Source organism: Pseudophryne corroboree, chromosome 5 (genome assembly GCF_028390025.1).
Source record: "Pseudophryne corroboree isolate aPseCor3 chromosome 5, aPseCor3.hap2, whole genome shotgun sequence".
NCBI lineage: Eukaryota > Metazoa > Chordata > Amphibia > Anura > Myobatrachidae > Pseudophryne > Pseudophryne corroboree.
The window spans coordinates 559,367,207-559,393,559 of record NC_086448.1 but is presented as its reverse complement, the minus strand read 5'-3'; the positions used below and the strand labels follow the sequence as shown (position 1 = coordinate 559,393,559).

The 26,353-nt window shown below is 45.4% G+C and overlaps 1 protein-coding gene across 3 annotated transcripts in view; it reads left to right on the top strand.

The window, feature by feature from the left end:
- DCDC2 (doublecortin domain containing 2) overlaps nucleotides 1-26,353 on the top strand; it is a 401,802-nt gene that overhangs the window by 358,556 nt on the left and 16,893 nt on the right. For all 3 annotated transcript variants that reach the window (XM_063923248.1, XM_063923249.1, XM_063923251.1), the window contains one exon: nucleotides 15,866-15,966. In XM_063923248.1, coding sequence (XP_063779318.1) covers nucleotides 15,866-15,966 — 101 coding nt within the window. The remainder of the gene's footprint in view (nucleotides 1-15,865; nucleotides 15,967-26,353) is intronic.

Sequence of the window (26,353 nt, the reverse complement as noted above, 5' to 3'; positions counted from 1 at the left end):
TTATTTTTACATATAAAAGGAAAAGGCAGAAACCCGTACTGGGATGTTGTAATAAATGCTGCTGATATGTGAAACTGACTACTAGAAACTAGAAACAGCACAATTTTATCAAATTCAGCGTTATATCACCATATGTTGTACCGTTATCTGTGATAAATTGTCCTGTCATTGATTGTGTAAGACATGTTTGCATGCATATGCATGTGTATTTGAGAGCAAGGAAATAATTAAGGCAGTCTAGTCATAGTGTGTGTTCATTTTTTATTCATATTTGCCGTTTTGGTCTTGTCAGATATTACATTTTCTCCACTTGAGCAAACTCAATTTTTTAAAGATGTTTCCATCTGCTGTAGCCAGTATATTTTACCAGGTATCTACTGTGTACACATAGTGCAATTTTTCTTACGATTTTGACTATATAATCAAAATATAGGTGGTCATTCCGAGTTGTTCGCTCGTTGCCGTTTTTCGCAACGCAGCGATTAGGTGGAAAATGTGCATGCGCATGGTACGCAGTGCGCTAAGTAATTTAACACAAAACTTTGGAGATTTACACAAGCTCGAGCAACGTTTTTTTCAACGCTCCAGTGATCGTAGTGTGATTGACAGGAAGTGGGTGTTTCTGGGCGGAAACTGGCCGTTTTCAGGGAGTGTGCTAAAAAAAACGCAGGCGTGCCAGGTAAAAACGCAGGAGTGGCTGGAGAAACGGGGGAGTGGCTGGCCAAACGCAGGGCATGTTTGTGACGTCAAACCAGGAACTAAACGGACTGAGGTGATCACAATCTAGGAGTAGGTCTGGAGCTACTCAGAAACTGCAAGAAAATATTTAGTAGCAATTCTGCTAACCTATATAGTCAATGTCGGGCTTACGGCACATCGCGCCGTGTGTGCACACCTTAAGTCAGAGTTTGTGTTTCCTGCTGAGAGGTAACAATGGTTTGTTTGCCTGAATGGACCTGTGTACAGATAAAGGATTATAACTATTTTATTTGTGCATCCAGAATGGGTGGGTGTTTTTGCTGTTTGTTTTATGTAAGAGCTGGACATATTTCAGTGATGCAAATTTTAGCTCGTATTCAGAAATGTACGCAATGCAGATATTTGCGGAGTTGAGCGATTAGCAACTTACTGCGCATGTGTCATGGCACACAAAGTACCATAGCGATCAGTAGCGGATCTTGCTACGGGCACGCAGGATTTTTGCCTGGGGCGCCGCCTTGTGGGAGCGGCACATAGACACTAGGGGTCGTAATTGACCTCTAGTGTCTATGCGGTGCTATGGGAGAGATGTCATGACGTCTCTTCCATAGATCAGAGGAGCGGCGCCGGCGGCCGGAGACGGAGGGCAGCAGCGGTCGGGAAGCAGGGATTGTAAGTATTAATATATATATATATATATTTTTTTTTTTAAGCGGCGCAACTAGGGGGCACCACTCTACAGGGGGCACAGTACTAGGGGCATGGCGCAATTAGGGGGCACAACTCTACAGGGGCCACAGTACTGGGGGCACGGCGCAACTAGGGGGCACAACTCTACTGGGGGCACAACTCTACAGGGGGCATAAATGACCACTCCCCTTCTCCGTGAAGCCACGCCCCTATTTTTTTCACCTGGTGCGCCACAAAGTCTAGATCCGGTCCTGATAGCGATGTCAATCACAATGAGGATTTATTCGTGTTTATAAGTGACTGACAGTCAGGGACCATTTGTGGGAGATAACAGGAGTGGCTAGTCTCATCCATTTTTGGGATGTATCTCGGCCTACAACTTTGATCTGAAACTCCCAAAACATTTCTACGCCTATACTGCATGATCACATACAATAGGGTTGTAGGATTATCGAAGGAACTGTGACCATCGCTGCATATTTGTACGCAGTTTCTTGTATATGTGAAGCCACCAGTGGGCATCTCAGTAAGAATCCAGGCGTCTGTGTCATTTGCATATTTTTTCACATCCACTGCATACGGGATTGCAACAGCAAATGCATTAGCCTACATCTCTGAATCAAGCCCTACAGATGAGTCCTAGCTCATCTTATCCACAAATGCTAACAGTGGCAAACGCAGGATTTGCATGGGGGGGTTTCCAGAACTGGGCGGAGCCAATCACGGGGGTCGGGACTGAGGTGACCCAGTATATGCTGGGTCCGTAAAACTGGTGTGTCTGTGTGTATATATATATATATATACACATATATCTACACACACATATATATATATATATATATATATACACACACACACATACATATACACATATACATAGCATATTAAACATACATACATACATACATATATATATGTACACACACATACAGTACACATATATATATATATATACACACATGTATATATATATATCATATGTGTGTGTGTGTATATATGTATGTATGTATATACATGTGTATATATGTATGCACATGGATATATATGTAATATAATTAAAATAAAGTAAACTTTTATTGCAATTACAAGTGCCACCAGGAAGACAGCAGGCTGCAGAGGACTCTAGACAGCCATTAATAATACTCATGCAGCTAAAAAAAAACAAAAATATTTTTTTTTTTTTTTTTTTTTTTAGTGGTGGGGGGTTTCTGGGTGCTCGGAAACCCCCCCTGGGTGCGCCACTGGCTAATAGTCATGGGTCTTTTGCCATGATTACAGTGCCCACACATGGTGCGTAAGTTCCAGCGAATGGATCACACGCAGGCGCGACTAGTTGCATTCGCGATGCGGCTGCACATGAGACCCATTCACAGGATGGATGAGGGAAGACATATCTGTACTTCACAGTAAGTAAATAAGTACATTATATTACAATCACACACTGACAAACCTCACATAATGCAGCATTATCATCTCTAGGGGTTAAATTTACTAAGATGGGAGTTCTATTTAAGATGGGATGTTGCCTATAGCAACCAATCAGATTCTACTTCTCATTTATCTAGCACCTTCTAGAAGATAATAACTGTATTCTGATTGGTTGCTATGGGCAACATCCCATATTAAATAGAACTCCCATCTTAGTAAATTTACCCCTAGGTCTCTTTGGTCGGTGATGAGGTAAAAGTGCCAGTTGTTGCCATAAAATGTGTCCAAGAGTTTGAATCTCTTTTGAGCATGGGGCGTTTTTATTCCTGAAGGGAAATGTTTTGGCACTATGCATTTTCTGTACAACACACAGACACGTGTTCTGCTGTCTTTCAAGTGCTATTTTCCAATCTGATCTCTCCACATTGACCTCAAACAATAGTAAAACTATTGAAAACTAGCAGTGATTGACAGCCTGTAAAATGCTGTTCCAGGGCTGTTTCTAGCCAATTTTTCAGCCATTTTGTGCTCCCCCCCCCCCCCCCCATAGTAATGGGGCAGGGGGAAATGCATGTTCCCCAGGTGAAGGGGCGTGGTCTTGCTGTTATGGGTGTGGTCTTGCAGGAAAATACTTACCCATATTATTCCCCAAACAGTAATGCCACTAGCACTATATTATGCCCCACACAGTAATGCCTCCTGCACCATTTTATGCCCCACACAGTAATGCCCCTTGCACCATATTAAGCCCCACACAGTGATGCCCCTAGCACCATATTATTCCCCACACAGTAATGCCCCTTGCACCAAAGTATGCCCCACACAGTAATGCCACTTGTTATGCCCCACACAGTTATGCTCCTTGCATTATGCCTCACTTAGTAATAATTACAGTGCTCCTTAAAAGTGGCACTGTACCTGGTCTTGGTTATTGTCAGGGGTTGTTTCATGCTGCTGCTAGCCTTCTCCCTCCGATCCCTCCGCTGCCACCACCATGTTACGGGCACTGCTGTACCCTTGCCTCCCTTCTCTCTCTGGGCTATGTCTAAATATTCCTCACAAAATGGTTGCCGCCTCCCCTAGTATCCATCAATACTGTCCTCTCTCAGGTGGCGCCCATTTTGGGAGAGAAGTTTTCACAGGATTCTATGTGGTCCGGCCAGACCGCATAGAATACTGCACACAGTGGCCGCGGGCCGGCGCCCTGTGCGAATACACGGCTGGCCTGGCCCTAAAAACGGCACTGCGCTGTTCATCCTAATATGCTCATCCACAAGAACTTTTTGGGGGTGCACCAATGAACCGCATCCACTGAACTGATTAAAAATACCATCCATAAACATCATCAGTGGTAGTAGCTGCCCAAGCACCCAAGATGCTCATGTGCTCATTAAACTTTGATGTGGTAGTGCTGGCATTTGGGTCCAACACATTGAGAAAAAAAAATTTATTTTCTTTTTTTTATTCTGGTCCTGAGTAAATGTTTGTTTAGGAATTGTTGTAAGACAATACTGCTACTATGGAGCTAATTTATTATCCTGTGTCTACTAAGCCTTTTCATTAAAACTCCAGTTGAGTTCCTTAAAAATTATTAATTTGGATAAATTGCTTGGCATGGCCATGTTTGTGGTACTGACATCCTCCAAAAAATAATGTTGAAAATGTGAACTTAAATATCTTTTAAAAGTACTTGGTCCCAAGATGTGCTATAGTGTATTTTGTAGAGATGAGCGCCTGAAATTTTTCGGGTTTTGTGTTTTGGTTTTGGGTTCGGTTCCGCGGCCGTGTTTTGGGTTCGAACGCGTTTTGGCAAAACCTCACCGAATTTTTTTTGTCGGATTCGGGTGTGTTTTGGATTCGGGTGTTTTTTTCAAAAAACACTAAAAAACAGCTTAAATCATAGAATTTGGGGGTCATTTTGATCCCAAAGTATTATTAACCTCAAAAACCATAATTTACACTCATTTTCAGTCTATTCTGAATACCTCACAATATTATTTTTAGTCCTAAAATTTGCACCGAGGTCGCTGTGTGAGTAAGATAAGCGACCCTAGTGGCCGACACAAACACCGGGCCCATCTAGGAGTGGCACTGCAGTGTCACGCAGGATGTCCCTTCCAAAAAACCCTCCCCAAACAGCACATGACGCAAAGAAAAAAAGAGGCGCAATGAGGTAGCTGTGTGAGTAAGATTAGCGACCCTAGTGGCCGACACAAACACCGGGCCCATCTAGGAGTGGCACTGCAGTGTCACGCAGGATGGCCCTTCCAAAAAACCCTCCCCAAACAGCACATGACGCAAAGAAAAAAAGAGGCGCAATGAGGTAGCTGTGTGAGTAAGATTAGCGACCCTAGTGGCCGACACAAACACCGGGCCCATCTAGGAGTGGCACTGCAGTGTCACGCAGGATGTCCCTTCCAAAAAACCCTCCCCAAACAGCACATGACGCAAAGAAAAAAAGAGGCGCAATGAGGTAGCTGTGTGAGTAAGATTAGCGACCCTAGTGGCCGACACAAACACCGGGCCCATCTAGGAGTGGCACTGCAGTGTCACGCAGGATGTCCCTTCCAAAAAACCCTCCCCAAACAGCACATGACGCAAAGAAAAAAAGAGGCGCAATGAGGTAGCTGACTGTGTGAGTAAGATTAGCGACCCTAGTGGCCGACACAAACACCGGGCCCATTTAGGAGTGGCACTGCAGTGTCACGCAGGATGTCCCTTCCAAAAAACCCTCCCCAATCAGCACATGATGCAAAGAAAAAGAAAAGAAAAAAGAGGTGCAAGATGGAATTGTCCTTGGGCCCTCCCACCCACCCTTATGTTGTATAAACAAAACAGGACATGTACACTTTAACCAACCCATCATTTCAGTGACAGGGTCTGCCACACGACTGTGACTGATATGACGGGTTGGTTTGGACCCCCCCAAAAAAGAAGCAATTAATCTCTCCTTGCACAAACTGGCTCTACAGAGGCAAGATGTCCACCTCATCATCACCCTCCGATATATCACCGTGTACATCCCCCTCCTCACAGATTATCAATTCGTCCCCACTGGAATCCACCATCTCAGCTCCCTGTGTACTTTGTGGAGGCAATTGCTGCTGGTCAATGTCTCCGCGGAGGAATTGATTATAATTCATTTTAATGAACATCATCTTCTCCACATTTTCTGGATGTAACCTCGTACGCCGATTGCTGACAAGGTGAGCGGCGGCACTAAACACTCTTTCGGAGTACACACTTGTGGGAGGGCAACTTAGGTAGAATAAAGCCAGTTTGTGCAAGGGCCTCCAAATTGCCTCTTTTTCCTGCCAGTATAAGTACGGACTGTGTGACGTGCCTACTTGGATGCGGTCACTCATATAATCCTCCACCATTCTATCAATGTTGAGAGAATCATATGCAGTGACAGTAGACGACATGTCCGTAATCGTTGTCAGGTCCTTCAGTCCGGACCAGATGTCAGCATCAGCAGTCGCTCCAGACTGCCCTGCATCACCGCCAGCGGGTGGGCTCGGAATTCTGAGCCTTTTCCTCGCACCCCCAGTTGCGGGAGAATGTGAAGGAGGAGATGTTGACAGGTCGCGTTCCGCTTGACTTGACAATTTTGTCACCAGCAGGTCTTTCAACCCCAGCAGACTTGTGTCTGCCGGAAAGAGAGATCCAAGGTAGGCTTTAAATCTAGGATCGAGCACGGTGGCCAAAATGTAGTGCTCTGATTTCAACAGATTGACCACCCGTGAATCCTTGTTAAGCGAATTAAGGGCTCCATCCACAAGTCCCACATGCCTAGCGGAATCGCTCCGTGTTAGCTCCTCCTTCAATGTCTCCAGCTTCTTCTGCAAAAGCCTGATGAGGGGAATGACCTGACTCAGGCTGGCAGTGTCTGAACTGACTTCACGTGTGGCAAGTTCAAAGGGCATCAGAACCTTGCACAACGTTGAAATCATTCTCCACTGCGCTTGAGACAGGTGCATTCCACCTACTATATCGTGCTCAATTGTATAGGCTTGAATGGCCTTTTGCTGCTCCTCCAACCTCTGAAGCATATAGAGGGTTGAATTCCACCTCGTTACCACTTCTTGCTTCAGATGATGGCAGGGCAGGTTCAGTAGTTTTTGGTGGTGCTCCAGTCTTCTGTACGTGGTGCCTGTACGCCGAAAGTGTCCCGCAATTCTTCTGGCCACCGACAGCATCTCTTGCACGCCCCTGTCGTTTTTTAAAAAATTCTGCACCACCAAATTCAAGGTATGTGCAAAACATGGGACGTGCTGGAATTTGCCCATATTTAATGCACACACAATATTGCTGGCGTTGTCCGATGCCACAAATCCACAGGAGAGTCCAATTGGGGTAAGCCATTCCGCGATGATCTTCCTCAGTTGCCGTAAGAGGTTTTCAGCTGTGTGCGTATTCTGGAAAGCGGTGATACAAAGCGTAGCCTGCCTAGGAAAGAGTTGGCGTTTGCGAGATGCTGCTACTGGTGCCGCCGCTGCTGTTCTTGCGGCGGGAGTCCATACATCTACCCAGTGGGCTGTCACAGTCATATAGTCCTGACCCTGCCCTGCTCCACTTGTCCACATGTCCGTGGTTAAGTGGACATTGGGTACAACTGCATTTTTTAGGACACTGGTGAGTCTTTTTCTGACGTCCGTGTACATTCTCGGTATCGCCTGCCTAGAGAAGTGGAACCTAGATGGTATTTGGTAACGGGGGCACACTGCCTCAATAAATTGTCTAGTTCCCTGTGAACTAACGGCGGATACCGGACGCACGTCTAACACCAACATAGTTGTCAAGGCCTCAGTTATCCGCTTTGCAGTAGGATGACTGCTGTGATATTTCATCTTCCTCGCAAAGGACTGTTGAACAGTCAATTGCTTACTGGAAGTAGTACAAGTGGGCTTACGACTTCCCCTCTGGGATGACCATCGACTCCCAGCGGCAACAACAGCAGCGCCAGCAGCAGTAGGCGTTACACGCAAGGATGCATCGGAGGAATCCCAGGCAGGAGAGGACTCGTCAGAATTGCCAGTGACATGGCCTGCAGGACTATTGGCATTCCTGGGGAAGGAGGAAATTGACACTGAGGGAGTTGGTGGGGTGGTTTGCGTGAGCTTGGTTACAAGAGGAAGGGATTTACTGGTCAGTGGACTGCTTCCGCTGTCACCCAAAGTTTTTGAACTTGTCACTGACTTATTATGAATGCGCTGCAGGTGACGTATAAGGGAGGATGTTCCGAGGTGGTTAACGTCCTTACCCCTACTTATTACAGCTTGACAAAGGGAACACACGGCTTGACACCTGTTGTCCGCATTTCTGGTGAAATACCTCCACACCGAAGAGCTGATTTTTTTGGTATTTTCACCTGGCATGTCAACGGCCATATTCCTCCCACGGACAACAGGTGTCTCCCCGGGTGCCTGACTTAAACAAACCACCTCACCATCAGAATCCTCCTGGTCAATTTCCTCCCCAGCGCCAGCAACACCCATATCCTCCTCATCCTGGTGTACTTCAACACTGACATCTTCAATCTGACTATCAGGAACTGGACTGCGGGTGCTCCTTCCAGCACTTGCAGGGGGCGTGCAAATGGTGGAAGGCGCATGCTCTTCACGTCCAGTGTTGGGAAGGTCAGGCATCGCAACCGACACAATTGGACTCTCCTTGTGGATTTGGGATTTCGAAGAATGCACAGTTCTTTGCTGTGCTGCTTTTGCCAGCTTGAGTCTTTTCATTTTTCTAGCGAAGCTGAACCACTAGCCATGAACATAGGCCAGGGCCTCAGCCGTTCCTTGCCACTCCGTGTCGTAAATGGCATATTGGCAAGTTTACGCTTCTCCTCCGACAATTTTATTTTAGGTTTTGGAGTCCTTTTTTTTCTGATATTTGGTGTTTTGGATTTGACATGCTCTGTACTATGACATTGGGCATCGGCCTTGGCAGACGACGTTGCTGGCATTTCATCGTCTCGGCCATGACTAGTGGCAGCAGCTTCAGCACGAGGTGGAAGTGGATCTTGATCTTTCCCTAATTTTGGAACCTCAACATTTTTGTTCTCCATATTTTAATAGGCACAACTAAAAGGCACCTCAGGTAAACAATGGAGATGGATACTAGTATACAATTATGGACTGCCTGCCGAGTGCAGACACAGAGGTAGCCACAGCCGTGAACTACCGTACTGTACTGTGTCTGCTGCTAATATAGACTGGTTGATAAAGAGATAGTATACTCGTAACTAGTATGTATGTATAAAGAAAGAAAGAAAAACCACGGTTAGGTGGTATATACAATTATGGACGGGCTGCCGAGTGCCGACACAGAGGTAGCCACAGCCGTGAACTACCGCACTGTACTGTGTCTGCTGCTAATATATAGACTGGTTGATAAAGAGATAGTATACTCGTAACTAGCATGTATGTATAAAGAAAGAAAAAAAAACCACGGTTAGGTGGTATATACAATTATGGACGGGCTGCCGAGTGCCGACACAGAGGTAGCCACAGCCGTGAACTACCGCACTGTACTGTGTCTGCTGCTAATATAGACTGGTTGATAAAGAGATAGTATACTCGTAACTAGTATGTATGTATAAAGAAAGAAAAAAAAACCACGGTTAGGTGGTATATACAATTATGGACGGGCTGCCGAGTGCCGACACAGAGGTAGCCACAGCCGTGAACTACCGCACTGTACTGTGTCTGCTGCTAATATATAGACTGGTTGATAAAGAGATAGTATACTCGTAACTAGTATGTATGTATAAAGAAAGAAAAAAAAACCACGGTTAGGTGGTATATACAATTATGGACGGGCTGCCGAGTGCCGACACAGAGGTAGCCACAGCCGTGAACTACCGCACTGTACTGTGTCTGCTGCTAATATAGACTGGTTGATAAAGAGATAGTATACTCGTAACTAGTATGTATGTATAAAGAAAGAAAAAAAAACCACGGTTAGGTGGTATATACAATTATGGACGGGCTGCCGAGTGCCGACACAGAGGTAGCCACAGCCGTGAACTACCGCACTGTACTGTGTCTGCTGCTAATATAGACTGGTTGATAAAGAGATAGTATACTCGTAACTAGTATGACTATAAAGAAAGAAAAAAAAACCACGGTTAGGTGGTATATACAATTATGGACGGGCTGCCGAGTGCCGACACAGAGGTAGCCACAGCCGTGAACTACCGCACTGTACTGTGTCTGCTGCTAATATATAGACTGGTTGATAAAGAGATAGTATACTCGTAACTAGTATGTATGTATAAAGAAAGAAAAAAAAACCACGGTTAGGTGGTATATACAATTATGGACGGGCTGCCGAGTGCCGACACAGAGGTAGCCACAGCCGTGAACTACCGCACTGTACTGTGTCTGCTGCTAATATAGACTGGTTGATAAAGAGATAGTATACTCGTAACTAGTATGTATGTATAAAGAAAGAAAAAAAACCACGGTTAGGTGGTATATACAATTATGGACGGGCTGCCGAGTGCCGACACAGAGGTAGCCACAGCCGTGAACTACCGCACTGTACTGTGTCTGCTGCTAATATATAGACTGGTTGATAAAGAGATAGTATACTCGTAACTAGTATGTATGTATAAAGAAAGAAAAAAAAACCACGGTTAGGTGGTATATACAATTATGGACGGGCTGCCGAGTGCCGACACAGAGGTAGCCACAGCCGTGAACTACCGCACTGTACTGTGTCTGCTGCTAATATATAGACTGGTTGATAAAGAGATAGTATACTCGTAACTAGTATGTATGTATAAAGAAAGAAAGAAAAACCACGGTTAGGTGGTATATACAATTATGGACGGGCTGCCGAGTGCCGACACAGAGGTAGCCACAGCCGTGAACTACCGCACTGTACTGTGTCTGCTGCTAATATAGACTGGTTGATAAAGAGATAGTATACTCGTAACTAGTATGTATGTATAAAGAAAGAAAAAAAAACCACGGTTAGGTGGTATATACAATTATGGACGGGCTGCCGAGTGCCGACACAGAGGTAGCCACAGCCGTGAACTACCGCACTGTACTGTGTCTGCTGCTAATATAGACTGGTTGATAAAGAGATAGTATACTCGTAACTAGTATGTATGTATAAAGAAAGAAAAAAAAACCACGGTTAGGTGGTATATACAATTATGGACGGGCTGCCGAGTGCCGACACAGAGGTAGCCACAGCCGTGAACTACCGCACTGTACTGTGTCTGCTGCTAATATAGACTGGTTGATAAAGAGATAGTATACTCGTAACTAGTATGACTATAAAGAAAGAAAAAAAAACCACGGTTAGGTGGTATATACAATTATGGACGGGCTGCCGAGTGCCGACACAGAGGTAGCCACAGCCGTGAACTACCGCACTGTACTGTGTCTGCTGCTAATATAGACTGGTTGATAAAGAGATAGTATACTACTAATATTATATATACTGGTGGTCAGGTCACTGGTCACTAGTCACACTGGCAGTGGCACTCCTGCAGCAAAAGTGTGCACTGTTTAATTTTAATATAATATTATGTACTCCTGGCTCCTGCTATAACCTATAACTGGCACTGCAGTGCTCCCCAGTCTCCCCCACAATTATAAGCTGTGTGAGCTGAGCACAGTCAGATATATATATACATTGATGCAGCACACTGGGCTGAGCAGTGCACACCGATATGGTATGTGACTGAGTCACTGTGTGTATCGTTTTTTTCAGGCAGAGAACGGATATATTAAATAAAACAAACAACTGCACTGTCTGGTGGTCACTGTGGTCGTCAGTCACTAAACTCTGCACTCTCTTCTACAGTATCACAGCCTCAGGTCAATCTCTCTCTCTCTCTCTCAACCCTAATCTAAATGGAGAGGACGCCAGCCACGTCCTCTCCCTATCAATCTCAATGCACGTGTGAAAATGGCGGCGACGCGCGGCTCCTTATATAGAATCCGAGTCTCGCGAGAATCCGACAGCGTCATGATGACGTTCGGGCGCGCTCGGGTTAACCGAGCAAGGCGGGAGGATCCGAGTCTGCTCGGACCCGTGAAAAAAACATGAAGTTCGTGCGGGTTCGGATTCAGAGAAACCGAACCCGCTCATCTCTAGTATTTTGTCATATTTTTTGGACCATTTCATATATTAATCTGCTCCAAAGTGATGTCTCTGATTCTATATTGACATCATTCTTTCCTGTATCTTCAAGATACTGTATATTTAATACGGCACTTCTTACATGGAATGATACAGTGTTCTACATCCGTATACAACTTGACATACTGTACTGATAGTCCACATCCGTCATTTGTTATGCTTTGTAAATGGTTGTCTGTGTATTTGTGTCTTTGTGTCTGCTTATCTCCCCTATTGTGCTTAGAGAGATCGCAAGTAAATGTAATGTCCTCCACCAATAAGCCTGAGTAAGTCAGTAGAACATGATAATCATGGTGTACCCCTATAGCATTCCCCATTTCTCTTAGAGCTAGTTGTGCTGTAGGTACTTGGATTTGCCCATGACTAGTGCACTTGGTAGTAGGAGTTTAGTCAGAGGAGATAATTGAGACCAAACTTGTACAAGACAGAATACAAAAAGAGGCAGGTGACAGTCCAAGAATATTAGGTCCAAAACAGAGGTCAGGGCAGGCGACAAGTCAAGAATAGTCAAGTAACAGGCAAAAGACAGGGCAGAGAGCAATCCAGACAGTCAGTTTACTGTCAAAGGTGAAAAAAAAGAAAAGCATAACAGAGCCAGGCTAGTGGCAGCTATAGTGTATTGGATGCAGTCTCTCACTATAAGGGTGTTCAGTGAATGACTTCCCTGGGATTTGAGCCTCTAAGAGTCTAAGCAGTTGGCAGCAACATGGAAGTATCATGGCAGCCAAGCAGCTCCGGGATCCCGGTACCATCCAAAGCTAAGCCACAGGGAAATGAAAGCCATACGGAGCAGTGGCACTGTGCCAGAGTCTCAGCGCTGAGAGCGCTAGCAGCGGCGGTGACGGCTACAGGAGAGGAGGGGGCTCACTCACGGAGTCTGCACAAGGGTCCCCTCCTCTCTAGAAACACCACTGGTAATGGCACATATGTTTACATATTTCTAAATTGAGAGTTAACTTGCCGGTGCGATCGGGTCAGAACTGCGCATGCACCGCCACCACAGTGCGCCGGCGCATGCCAGACGTCTCTGATTGACAGGCAGAGGCGGTCCCTGGGCGGGTAGGGGCGAAATGGCGGTGTTTGGCCTCCATTTCGTGGGCGCGGTCTTGCCGGGCCGCGCGGGGAGGGGGCGGGCCGCAGCAGCTGCGTGACGTCACACGCAGCCGCTGCGGGCCGGGGTGCGACGAGTAGCTCCCAGCCAGCACGCTAAAGCTGCGTTGGCCGGGAGCTACTCCTAAAGTGCAAAAGCATCGCTGCTTTGCGATGCTTTGGCACTTCTGCTGGGGGGGCCGGCACTGACATGCGGAGCGGGATAGCCCTGTGCTGGGCATCCCCCCTCATGTCTATGGACATGATCGTAGCCCTGCAAAATTTTGCAGGGCTACGATCAACTCGGAATGACACCCTTAGTCAGATCTCCTCTGTTTTGGCCAGGTGTAGTACAAATATTGTTACTAGTGGCGATGGCTGCTCTCGCACGCAGTGGGCTGTGGGCAGTATGGTCACCTCTGAATACTGGCAGATCTGTGCATGTGACTGATTGCAGCAGGTGTGACTGCATTATCTACATCTTGGGATCAGGTTCAGTGTGTATGCATGTGCCCGCTCACAGCATGCCATGAGTAAATAAAACGTTCCAATGATTGAATCAGACAAACACAGTAGATAACACTGACTTATTACATAATAGTATCCTTGCCTCGTGACTATGCAAGATGCATAAAAAAAATGGAATTGCATAGGTAACTGTAGCTGTTGTATCGGCATTACCAGGCATTATATTTTTTCTGAGTCTTCTTATCTCTGTCCCCTCCCCCACTCAATCCCCTTCTCTTATTCCATCCCCATCCTCTCCCGCAACTCTGTCTCTTTTGACAGTATCTGTCTTTCCACCTTTTACACCACCTCTCTCCCCAGCTCCACATTGTATACTCATAATGACTTTAAAACAGATTAGAATTTGCACAATTAATTTGTACCCTATAAATATAATAATAGGTCCCATGAGCTTTCACTTCACACTACAGTTGCCTATGAATGGTATTGCAATGCAACTAATGCATCAAGATCTTGTGACAGTCTGTGCAGTCAATATTAGCCTTGTCAAGTCTAAAGGGGCCCATAAACTAGTGCGATTTTGCCCGATTTCAACCGATTCCGACTTTTAGGGACGATAAATCGGATGGAAACTGGCAAATCGCATGTGTTTAACCTCCGATCTGATGCGTGGTCCCATGAGCATCAGATTAGAGCCCCTAGATCGGAAGTACTGCACTATAGATATATCGTAACAACAGCCTTGGCTGGGGTCGCATACGATACATCATATGCAAAAGTACTGCATACAATGAATCATATGCAATCCTGCCGCCGGAAAGCTGCCGGGCGGTTCAAGGGTGATCGTATGCGACTTCTCCCCTCCGAGAAGTCGCACAAGTGTATGGCCACCTTAAAGCTGGCCATACACTTTGTCGATATCGTGTACGAATACACATTGTGCATGTTTTGGGTGCGATTACGATGCGATGCGTGGCCCCGCGGGTTGGATGTCGCATCAACTGATCATATGTGCTGCACATATGATCAGTCGATCTGGGTAGGGGTCCATTGCGGGTCTAACGATAGATCGCACAGTGCAAAATTGCAGTACAATCTACCGTATGCCGGGGAGGGGTGGTCTTCAGTATGCCGACTGTCGGGATCCCGGCGCACAGTATACCGGCGCCGGAATCCCGACAGCCGGCATACCGACACTTTTTCTCCCTCGTGGGGGTCCACGACCCCCCTGGAGGGAGAATAAAATAGCGTTGCGCGCGTGGCGCGCCACTATGCCCGCAAGGGGCTCATTTGCACTCGCCACGCTGTTGGTATGCTGGCGGTCGGGCTCCCGGCACCGGTATGCTGGTCGCCGGGAGGCCGGCCGCCAGCATACCATACTACACCCCCGGGGAGCTAGCGGGGGGAACGTGGGATGGCTCGCATCTAATGCAAGTCGTCCTAGTGTGTGGTCAGCATAAAACTCCACAAAATGTGCATAATGGATAAATTATATGCATTATGTCATTCCCCGTGCTTCAGTTTGTGGTGATTAAAATTTAATAAACACAAAAAAAAAAATGAAAAAAGAAAATATGTCCTTTTAATATGTGCTTCTTTTATGGCGCAATTCTAAGTAGAAATGCAAATATGCTGATTTGGATATAAGTACTCTCCTGAGTAAGAAGGCCCAGTGTAATATTAACCTTCAATAACCAATCGAGTGAGAAAAGCGAGACAGAGGAAGAATGAGACCATACAGAGACCCTAAAAACTCAGCCAGATCTTCTGATTCTGTAATTTAGTCCCATATGAAATTACAATTAAATTCATGTGTCACGGGAGTTTTTCTGTAACTCTGCATTTGTGAATTGACCAACTGATTCATGGGTCTTCAACCTGCGGCCCTCCAGCTGCTGTGGAACAACACATTCCAGCATGCTATGCCTAAGTTTTAGCATGCCTTAATAGCAAAACTGTGGCAAGGCACGCTGGGATGTGTATTTCCACAGCAGCTAGAGGGCTACAGGTTGAAGACCCATGGATTAGATTGCTGTTGCCATTTGTGTTTTTCTAGAACTCACTGTACTTGAACAGATACATTTTCAGCTCAGTCCTTAATGATTTTGTTTGTTTTACATCTTGCAAGTTGCAAAGTGTTTATAAAATGTTCATGTGCATATATTATGGAATCCCATGATATGATCACTGTGTTAGGACAGCAATGGCACACCATTTATTTTGCTGAATCGTCCGTTCAGCGCATGTAATTGTGTTTTCCCACCACAGAGGGCCAGAATTGAGCCATATTTCACTAACATTATCTCTTCTGTTGTTTTGTGTGCAGAGGATGGTATTTTCAAAGCTGGTGAAGACAGATCAGAAATGTGGGGGGCATCAGAAGTTCAGGAAGATGAAAACACTAAAGTGGAGGTTCCGGTTGATCAGGTAATTTGCCTTACAGCTTTTAAGCCATCAAATTGTAATGAGAAAAAGAAAAATAATACAAATTGTTTGCCCGTTCAACACTATCAGCTGAGGCTGTAAAGCTATAAAGGACTCATTTTAAACCTCATATTCCAGCAGCTAATTAAAGTTGAAATGCAGATGAGTGCTTTTAATTTGAAGCATTCAAAGCATTTTGAGGCTATTTTCCTAGGAGTTATAAATTAGTAAATCTTACTATTTTTAAAGGACGGTTTGCATAAGGTTACTTTGCCCTAGGTAGCCTTTTATAAGTATAGCCATAAGAGAGGCTGCTGTGTTCATAGTAGGTATCTAGAATCGGTAAGCTTACATTTAAGCTGATCTTTATAACTCCCTTGGTACATGTCTTATAGCTTTTTTAAATACCTCCTGAATTTATGATTATGTATGCTCCACTAATTGGACCATTGAGTGCTTTGAAGTTACCCTATTTTAAACTCACCACATATGACACCTGGGTTTGTTAAATTATCCTCAGGGATTTTGCAGTAAATACAATCCCAAAACAGCCAGTGTTCTAAATTAATTATGATTCCTTATACTGTAGCTATGTATGTTTACTTGTAGTGCTGTGTTTAGTGCATGGATCAAAATAAGGGAGTATCGCCATGCTAGTGTGCAAGGTGGACAGCAGCGCAATGGGGAATGTAGACAGTTTGTAGTTAGATGAACGCTAAAATAAAGGCGCCTGTGGAATAAAATGTGTTAAACATATTTATTACAAATGTCTGTATGACTACTGATATCCCAATCAGCCATCACGGGCAGCAGTGATATCATTCCGGTCTCCACTTACCATCTCCAAAAGGAGATATAAACATCTATCTATCTATCTATCTATCTATCTATCTATCTATCTATCTATCTATCTATCTATCTATCTATCTATCTATCTATCTATCTATGTTTAACATATTTTATTCCAAAGGTTCCACTATTTTAGCTCTCACCTATAGTATACGGATGTTGTAATAAGCAGCGGGGATTAATTTTTATGAGTGTGAGTGCCAGTTGTATTTATTTATGTCTCTGTGCAACTAAATGTGCATACACACTGGGCGTTTTTGCCCAGCGTGTATGCACAGCGATGATCGTGAACATCGCTGGCAGGAAAATAGCTCAGTGCATACACACTGAGCTATTTTCCCTGTTCCAGCGATGTTTACCAGGGGGGTGAAGCATTTTCCACAGTAGGAGACCATACCTCCCAACATTGTGAGATATGGAGGAGGGACACTTTGGCGCGGTGTAGCCGCCGCCCTGAATGGGGCATGACCTATAGAAAAGGGGGTGTGGCTTCGCAGGAGTGCCGCGACCGTGAGCCACGCCCCCTTTTACGTCACTATGGGGGCATGGCCAGCGCTCTGTGAACTGCTGACATCCCCCTGTCCCTCCGTCTCTAGTGAATAGACGCTGTCCGCATGCGCACAGCATCTATTCACCGCTGCTCTGCTAGACAGAGCAGTGACTGCCAGGAGCCTCCCAACTGCCCCCCTCCCCCCCCACGGGACACTGTGGCCCGCGAGTGGGACAGCGAGACAGTCCCCAAAAAACGGGACTGTCCCGTGAAAATCGGGAAAGTTGGGAGGTATGGGAGACTGTGGAAAGTGCCTCACTCGGCTGTACAAACAGCCCGACGGACGGTGGTGGCCAGCGATGATGTGGGAGCACGCATCAGCGCTCACCGTTCATCGCAAGCCCATATACACTGGCCGAGTTTGAGCTCAAAATAGCTCAAAATGCCAAAAGTGAGCTACTTTGAGCTCACAATCGCCCAGTGTGTATGGGCCTTTAGTTTACATGTACTTGTGTAGGGATGCCGTTCTTTTTAACGTGTTGGTATTGATATCCCAGCACACAGAATCCTAATGGTCAGAGTGCCGTCAGGGGCCACCCCTCCCACAGCCTAACCCTGATTACCCTCCGCAGCCCAACCCTAAATCTAACCCCAGTACTTGCTGTCAGGTTATATCGGGATTCTGACCGTCTGGATTCTGCTGTCTGCATTATGACTGCTGGGATTCTGTGTGCCATAATATTAACTGCATCCCTTTTTTACACATCTGTTTTTGTAGCAAGAAATCTCAGTATTGTGTAGTAATGAAGAATACCTCCCAACATGACCCTCTCCAGGAGGGACAAAATGCTCTGTTTCTGGACTTTTCTCTTAATTGAAGATTGCCGGCACCTGTTTTGAACAAGTTAATGAATAAGAAAGGTGTTTCACCACAGGTGAGGACAATCATCCATTAAGAAGGAAGTCCAGAAGCAGAGCATTGTGTCCCTCCTGGAGAGGGTCATGTTGAGAGGTATGATGAAGTACTATTAAACTTCTAACTGAATATGGGCAATCTTAATTCATTTTTGGTCACTGGCCATGTCATGTGTAAATGCCAGGAACTAATATAACCATAATGATGATTCTAGCTGTTTTCTTGGTATGGATGTCCACATGGGGCACTGAAGATTGTTAAAGGATAATGCTAAGACCTGATGTCATGTTTTCTGATTGGTAATATAGCAGCAGATAGCCATTCCAGTTTGTTGTAATTAGCTCATTAACTTGCATTACGTTCAGTATGTTGCTGTACGATAAACGCTCTGTGAGATGATTTTCAAGTAAGCAAATTAGTACAGGGTCACATAGTTTAGAAAGTGCCAGCCAGACATTAAAGGGAATACCAATAATGCATGCAACATTCAAAATGAAAGCTATGTTTGAAGCTGGCCCTCATCATTCTCTGACCATAACTAATTATTTCATTTTCTCTTTCATAAATAACTAACTCTAGGGCAGGGACTCACTGGGAATGTCTAAGTAGGAGACTTGAGTTGAAAATGTCTATGCTTTCTAATGTAAAATTTTAATTTTTTTCCTTATGCAGTGCAATGTGATCAGGTACTGAATTACATTGTAAAGCCCCATACACCCTAGACGAGAAAGTTAAAGATATCGCTCAAAAGGCCCATTCTGAGCGATATCTTTTACTATCTCGTCTAGTGTGTACACTCAATGGGGGTCATTTCGAGTTGATCGCAGCCAGCAACTTTTTGCTGCTGGTGCGATCAACTAATCCCCGCCTATGGGGGAGTGTAATTTAGCTTAGCAGGACTGCGATCACTTGTACAGCCCTGCTTAGCTTAAAAAGTTTTGTGTAAAACAAGACCAGCCCTGGACATACTTACCCTCTGCGACGATCTCAGCGTTGATGGGGCCGGCTTAGACGTCACACCTCCGCCCTCCGTTCGCCAGGACACGCCTGCGTTTTACTTACCACTCCACGAAAACGCCAGGAAACGGTAAGGTGACACCCAGGAACGCCCTCTTGCTGTCCATCTTCTTGCGGTCACCGCTGCGACCGCTTTCTTCATTGTAAGCAATGCGCATTCCGGACCCGTTCGCACCGCACCAAAGGACAGCTGCGAGCGAACGGGTCGGAATGACCCCCACTATCGTTAACGATGCACGCTCCCGTGCATCGTTAACGACCCCCTCCCTCGTGAAAACAGTCCAGCTGAGGAAGGTCCTCGTTAACGATAGCTGCATGTCCCCCGCTCCCCCATCATAAAACATAGCACACATTTAAAAATAAGTAAACAAATAGTAAATACAGTGAAACAAAATAAGTCAAAAAATGGGAACAAATATAAAATGTGTGTAAAAAAGAAATAAAGTGTAAATCCAAAATCTGAAATACAAGACAACTATCTACCTTGTATTTTATTTGCATCCACGTGAATGCTTGTCTGTCAGTCTTATTTTTAGTCTTTCCATTGCTACCTCCTTGTTTGTTCTTCTTGTATGATCTCCTTGTTTGTTCCTATTTCTCTTGTTTCTGTCTCATTGTTTGGTTGTCATCTCATTTGATCTCATCATGCAACAACTGTTTGGATCACTGTGGTCTTTCAGTCAGTTGGCAGCTTGGCACTTTCCATTTTACAATGTCTATGAGCCAAGCTATATCTGTAGATTAGGGCAGTGGCTTAGTGAAGAAAGTGGCAGTTTATGTTCCCTCCCACTGTGGATTTGCTATATATGGCGAAGGTTTGCAGGCAAAATGCCAACACTCTTCTATTTTAGCTTAGACCTAACCTTAGATGCGGGGTAACGCTAATTGCAGTGTGACCCCAATCCTAATTGAGGCTTGACCCTAGCCCTAATTGCAGCAACACTCTAACTATAATTGCAGCATGACCCTAACCCTAATTGCAGCATGACCCTAACTGTAATTGCAGATTAAGGGGGGGTAGCCAATTACCTGCAGTCAGTTTCCATGGGGAATTGTATTGCCAGTCTATCCTGCTAGCCCTGATGCAGCACGCTCCCCTTTCCCCATGCTGGCACTCATTGTGGATTATGCTGAGGCACCTGAAGCATAATCTGTGATAAGCGAGCTGCTGGACCTGCGATAACACATGGGATCAGGGACTTATTCCCGATCCCATGTGTTTTCACACGATCAAGGAGCCGTTTTCGGACAATCGAAAAGGGCCCAAATTGGATACCGCAATAATGACAATCGGTCAAAAATCACGATATCTGCCGTTTTGATCCACTGAAAACGGTTAGCACCTAATTAGATACCCCCCCCATGTCTAACCCTAATTTCATCTTTCGACCTTTAGATTGTTGACATTTAGACCATGTCAGCATTAAAGAAAATGCAGACACTCTGATTACTTCCCTTATAGTGTATGTAAACAGAATTCGGATTCAAATACAAGTTTTATAAAATAAGTGTTCTGATCCTTTTATTTATATAACTGGTACTGGTTTTCATTATAGATTACAAGGCATAAGAGATCTGCCATGCAATTTTCTATAAATGTTTTAGATGTACTCTTTCTTTTACCCACCTTCTACAGTAAATCAGAAGGTTGTTTTACGTTTATAAACTTTCTTGGAAAAACAAAACCCATGGCAGTTGATTCTTTTATGAGAGGGTGAAAGACATGCACTTTTGTTGAAAGCTTTGTGTCACTTTCTGTAGGCTTGCTCTGATGCGTACAGTATGTCGTTGTACCTGCCTGATAAAGTACCTCCTATATAAATAGCTCTCTGTCTTACTGAAGTTTTTATTTTTGTTTGAAAAATAGAATGTGAGGCACATTTTATGGAAAAATGATACTTGGAGAGGAAACAAATCTGAAAAGTAATTGAACTGACCTACCTTAACATAATGAAAATGTAAAACAGCAATGTCCTCAGCAAGTACTGTGCCATGACGTAAATGAGTAAAGAGAGTAATTGATGCCACAATAGCCTTTTGTAAGGTGAGGATCAGACGTCAATCTAAATTAGGTTAAATGAAAACTACGTTTAATAAAAATTACTTGCTTTAAAATATAAAATAGGAGATTTGAATGCTCCACAGGCCAATGATAAATCGTACTCTTCTATTTGACACTCACTGTCTCCCAGTTTGGCAGGACTGCCAGAAATTGTGGGGCCCGGGACTAACAAAATAGGCAGGACCCCCCCCCCCCCCCACCTCACCCTTGACAAAATAAAATAAAATAAAAATATCTAAAAATAAAAATATACTGTATATATAAAAAAAAAATGCTATGCACATATGGAGCAACACCATATTATGCCCCTTGCACCATACTAAGTCCACACAGTAATGCCAATGACGCCATATTATGCCCCCACAGTTATTAGTTATTATGCCAGTACCTGCTCATTGTCAGGGGTTTTGCTCGTTGTCAGAGGATTCCCCCCCCCCCTCCTCCGCCGACTGCCGCTGTGCTGTTGCCTGCCTGCTTCAAACTATTTAAAATGTCCCTCCCAAAATGGCCACCGCCTCAGAGGAGACAGTTATTAAAGATACTAGGGGCCTCCTCTAATATCGTTAATAACTGTCTCCTCCGAGGCATTGGCCATTTTGGGAGGGACGTTTTCAATAGAGTGCTGCAGGCTGGCAGATGGACAGGGACTGACTGTGGCGGGCGGCGGAGACAACCAGTGGACAACGGTATGAGCATCGCGGGCCCTCCCCTCTCTCTTAGGAGGCTGAGCCTGTGACAGCTGTGCCCCGAGTACTCCCCTAATGGCAGCCCTGGATTATGGTATAACAATGATTGCGCTGAGCCGAAAAAAAAGTGTGTCCCAGGGACCCCTCACTTTTAAAAATTGGGGTCCTACCTGCAGGTCCGTCTTAACAGCAGTGTAGGCTCCTGGGCACAGCAATGCACTGGGCCCCCTACCCATCCTCCAGCGGTAGGGGTGGGGGGTGCTATCAATGACAGCTTTGATGTCCCACGGGCAGTAGGTGTTGTTCTATCTTCTGCTCAGCATGTAGGAACTGGAGCAGTAATTTCTGCTAATTACTCCTTTACTGCACAGATGGGGCTAAACTGTAGAAGGGGACATTGGGCTGAATGAAGAAGCCCTGGTACATGACTTCCAGGATGGTAGGGGGTGTTTAATACGTAGGGGAGGGGTGGATAGTAGAGTGGGTTTAATATTTATAATTTTCCGGTGGGAGGGCAGCTTGCTTGACTGCAGATATCTCAAGTTCCTGAAAATATATTTCTTAGCTTTGAATGGGATAAAAAACTAGAGAGTCCCACCTTTCAGGAGGGACTGGGGACTTGGGGATCAGAGTTCAGGAGCCAGAGCAAATCACCAATGAAAATCTAAAACTGCATATTAGGCGTGTGGAGCTGGAGCAGAGACTAGCTGCTTGAAGGCTGATATCTCTAGTTCTGGGCATAGTAGAGACAAGGGGGGGTAATTCTGAGTTGATCGCAGCAGCAAGTTTGTTAGCAGTTGGGCAAAACCATGTGCACTGCAGGTGTGGCAGATATAACATTTGCAGAGAGAGTTAGATTTGGGTGGGTTATTTTGTTTCTGTGCAGGGTAAATACTGGCTGCTTTATTTTTACACTGCAATTTAGATTTCAGTTTGAATACACCCCACACAAATCGAACTCTCTCTGCATATGTTATATCTGCCCCCCTGCAGTGCACATGGTTTTTCCCAACTGCTAACAAATTTGCTGCTGTGATCAACTCAGAATTACCCCCAAGGTGCTTATGTCCACCAAAAGGGGAGAGTCACAGCTTTTGGATTATACCCTCAGAAAAACTCTAAGTAGGACAGAACCTGAGATATCTGACTGGGAAGAGCAATTAACAGGCTTGGATGGGGACCACAACTTTCAAGTCGGATATCTCCGGTTCCCCAGGGCCGATTTTCAAAAATCTGGTACCCCTGGAAAGAGGGGACCCTCAGCTATCAGCCTAGGGCCCTTATACTCCTGGGGCCCTTGGGCAAGAGCCCACTGAGCCCATACGAAAAGACGGCCCTGCCTACCTGTCCTTTTCTGGGTCCCATCGGAATGAAGGTTCTTATTAATCTTATTAATGATTCAAATATAAAAACACAGACCTTGATTTGGACACTACAAAAGTGTTGCAAGGGGGAGGAGGACGGTGACAATGCTGCTGGGCTGTGTAGCATACAAGACACTCTGCACCAGAGCTGTAACTAGAAATTTTGGCGCACTCCAGCAGAAAGTGAATTGGTGTTCCCCCTCCCATATTCGAACGAATGGAAGCCTGGACAGTGCGCGCCAATGGCGCTCCGCAAAAATGTAAGGGCATAGCCACATAATAGTGCCAATTCACATTGCACCACACAGTAGTGCCACTTATACACATTGCGCCAGGTAGAACCTCCTGTACACACTGTGCCAGGTAGAGCACGTTATACACATTGACCCAGGTAAAGCACGTTATACACATTGCACCAGGTAAAGCACATTATATACATTGCACCAGGTAAAGCATATTATATACATTGCACCAGGTAAAGCACGTTATTCACATTCCACCAGGTAAAGCACAGTATACACACTGCACCAGGTAAAGCACGTTATACACATTGCATCAGGTAAAGCACATTGCACAAGGTAGAGCATGTTATACACATTGCACCAGGTAAAGCACGTTTTACACATTGCACCAGGTAAAGCATGTTATACACATTGCACCAGGTAAAGCACGTTTTACACATTGCACCAGGTAAAGCATGTTATACACATTGCACCAGGTAAAGCACGTTATACACATTGCACCAGGCAGAGCACGTTATACACATTGCACCAGGCAGAGCACGTTATACACATTGCACCAGGTAAAGCACGTTATACACATTGCACAAGGTAGAGCATGTTATACACATTGCACCAGGCAGAGCACGTTATACACATTGCACCAGGTAGAGCACATTAGACACATTGCACCAGGTAAAGCGCGTTATACACATTGCACCAGGCAGAGCACGTTATGCACATTGCACCATGCAGAGCACGTTATACACATAGCACCAGGTAGAGCACATTAGACACATTGCACCAGGTAAAGCGCGTTATACACATTGCACTAGGTAAAGCATGAGTGTGTTACTACCCTGCTAGCCCAAGTGGCATTATGCCATTGTGCAGAGATGCCAAGGCAGTTCAAATAGGGGGTACTGCATACCCGTATTGCCAAATATAGCTGATGGGAACCCACTTCTTGGCAACCAGATTTTAAGTGAGACACCTCTGCCTTTTGTGTAAAAACACACACACACACACACACACACACACACACACACACACACACACACACACACACACACATACTCATATACATATACATACAGACACATGCAAACTCCTATTTTCAGACACATACAGACACATGTACACATGCATACAGACACACAGACACACACACACACACACATACTTATTACAAGTACACAAACATCGACACACATGTATACACATGCATATGTACAGAGTCACACACACACACACACACACACACACACACACACACACACACACACACACACACACACACACACACATTAGACAAGCTGCACATCCCTGGGTGTTCTCTCCCCTATGTTACCGGTCTGGAGGGTGCTGAGAAAGGTAAGAGATCCATGACAAGACCGGGGTTCTCTGTGTTCAGGTCACAACCCGGGAGTAGCTGCAGATCAAGGAATTAGCCGGGAACAGAGCTCTCTCCACTCGGCGTCTCCTGCTGCCCACCCCCAGGCCCGAGCTCCATAAAGACTGTGCCTGACATGCTAACTCTCCTCCCCCGCCACCAAGTAATCACCGATGCATTATGGCTGCAGCTCTGTCTGCTGTGTCGGGCTGGCTGTGTGTGAGGGGAGGCGGCACCAACCATGCTCCACTCCCTGTCTATCAGTGACTGGGGGGATTTCACAGCAGCGCAGCACCAATTGAGCCAGCAGGATAGGTTGCCGTGCGCAGTGGTCAACACAGCGCGTCCTTTGGGACCCGCTGATTTTTTAAAAACGGGTCCTTTACTGCTTATAGCGCGTAAAATACGCGCTATTGCGGGTATTTGCGAACACTGGGTATAATAATTTGACAGTCAAAAGTTTGACAGTATCTAGGTTGTCACCAAACTGTGGTCATGCACAAGGCCGACATGTGAAAAAACAGAAATGATCGACACATGAAAAGGTTGACATGAATTTTTCATGTATATTTTTTTGTCAAATTTTAGCTTCCAGCACATGGAACCCCAATTAGTGTATTGCATCCCCTCGCAGTTTTCAGAACAAATTCAGGAATGGTATTTCTGGAGTGTTTCAGCAAAAAAATAGCCCCGTTTGGCATGGAAAGGGTGGCTGCTTCACAGCATGTACCAAGTAGTGAATGGTATGGGGGGTCATTCCGAATTGATCGCTCACTAGCTACTTTTTGCAGCGCTGCGATCAGATAGTCGCCACCTATAGGGGAGTGTATTTTCGCTTTGCAAGTGTGCGAACGCCTGTGCAGCCGAGCTCTGCAAAAACAGTTTGTGCAGTTTCTGAGCAGGTCTAAACTTACTCAGCCCTTGCGATCACTTCAGCCTGTCTGGTCCCGGAATTGACGTTAGACACCCGCCCTGCAAACGCTTGGACACGCCTGCGTTTTCCCAGACACTCCCAGAAAAAAACAGTCAGTTGACACCCATAAACGCCTTCTTCCTGTCAATCTCCTTGCGATCGGCTGTGCGAATGGATTCTTCTTTAAATCCATCGCTCAGCACCGATCCGCTTTGTACCTGTACTACGCGCCTGCGTATTGTGGTGCATACGCATGCGCAGTAGTGACCTGATTGCTACGCTGCGAACAGGTCGGAATGACCCCCATGGAGCAAACTCTATACCTATGCCAGGGGTAATGAGAGAAGAATAAAATGACACCTGCTGTTGAGCCCCTAATGGCGGTGGATCAGTTACAATGTAGGGGTGGCTCCTAGGTAAGCTAGCCCTCAATTTGGGTGTATTTCTGTATGTGCCTTTATCATGATGCCTTACAATAGACA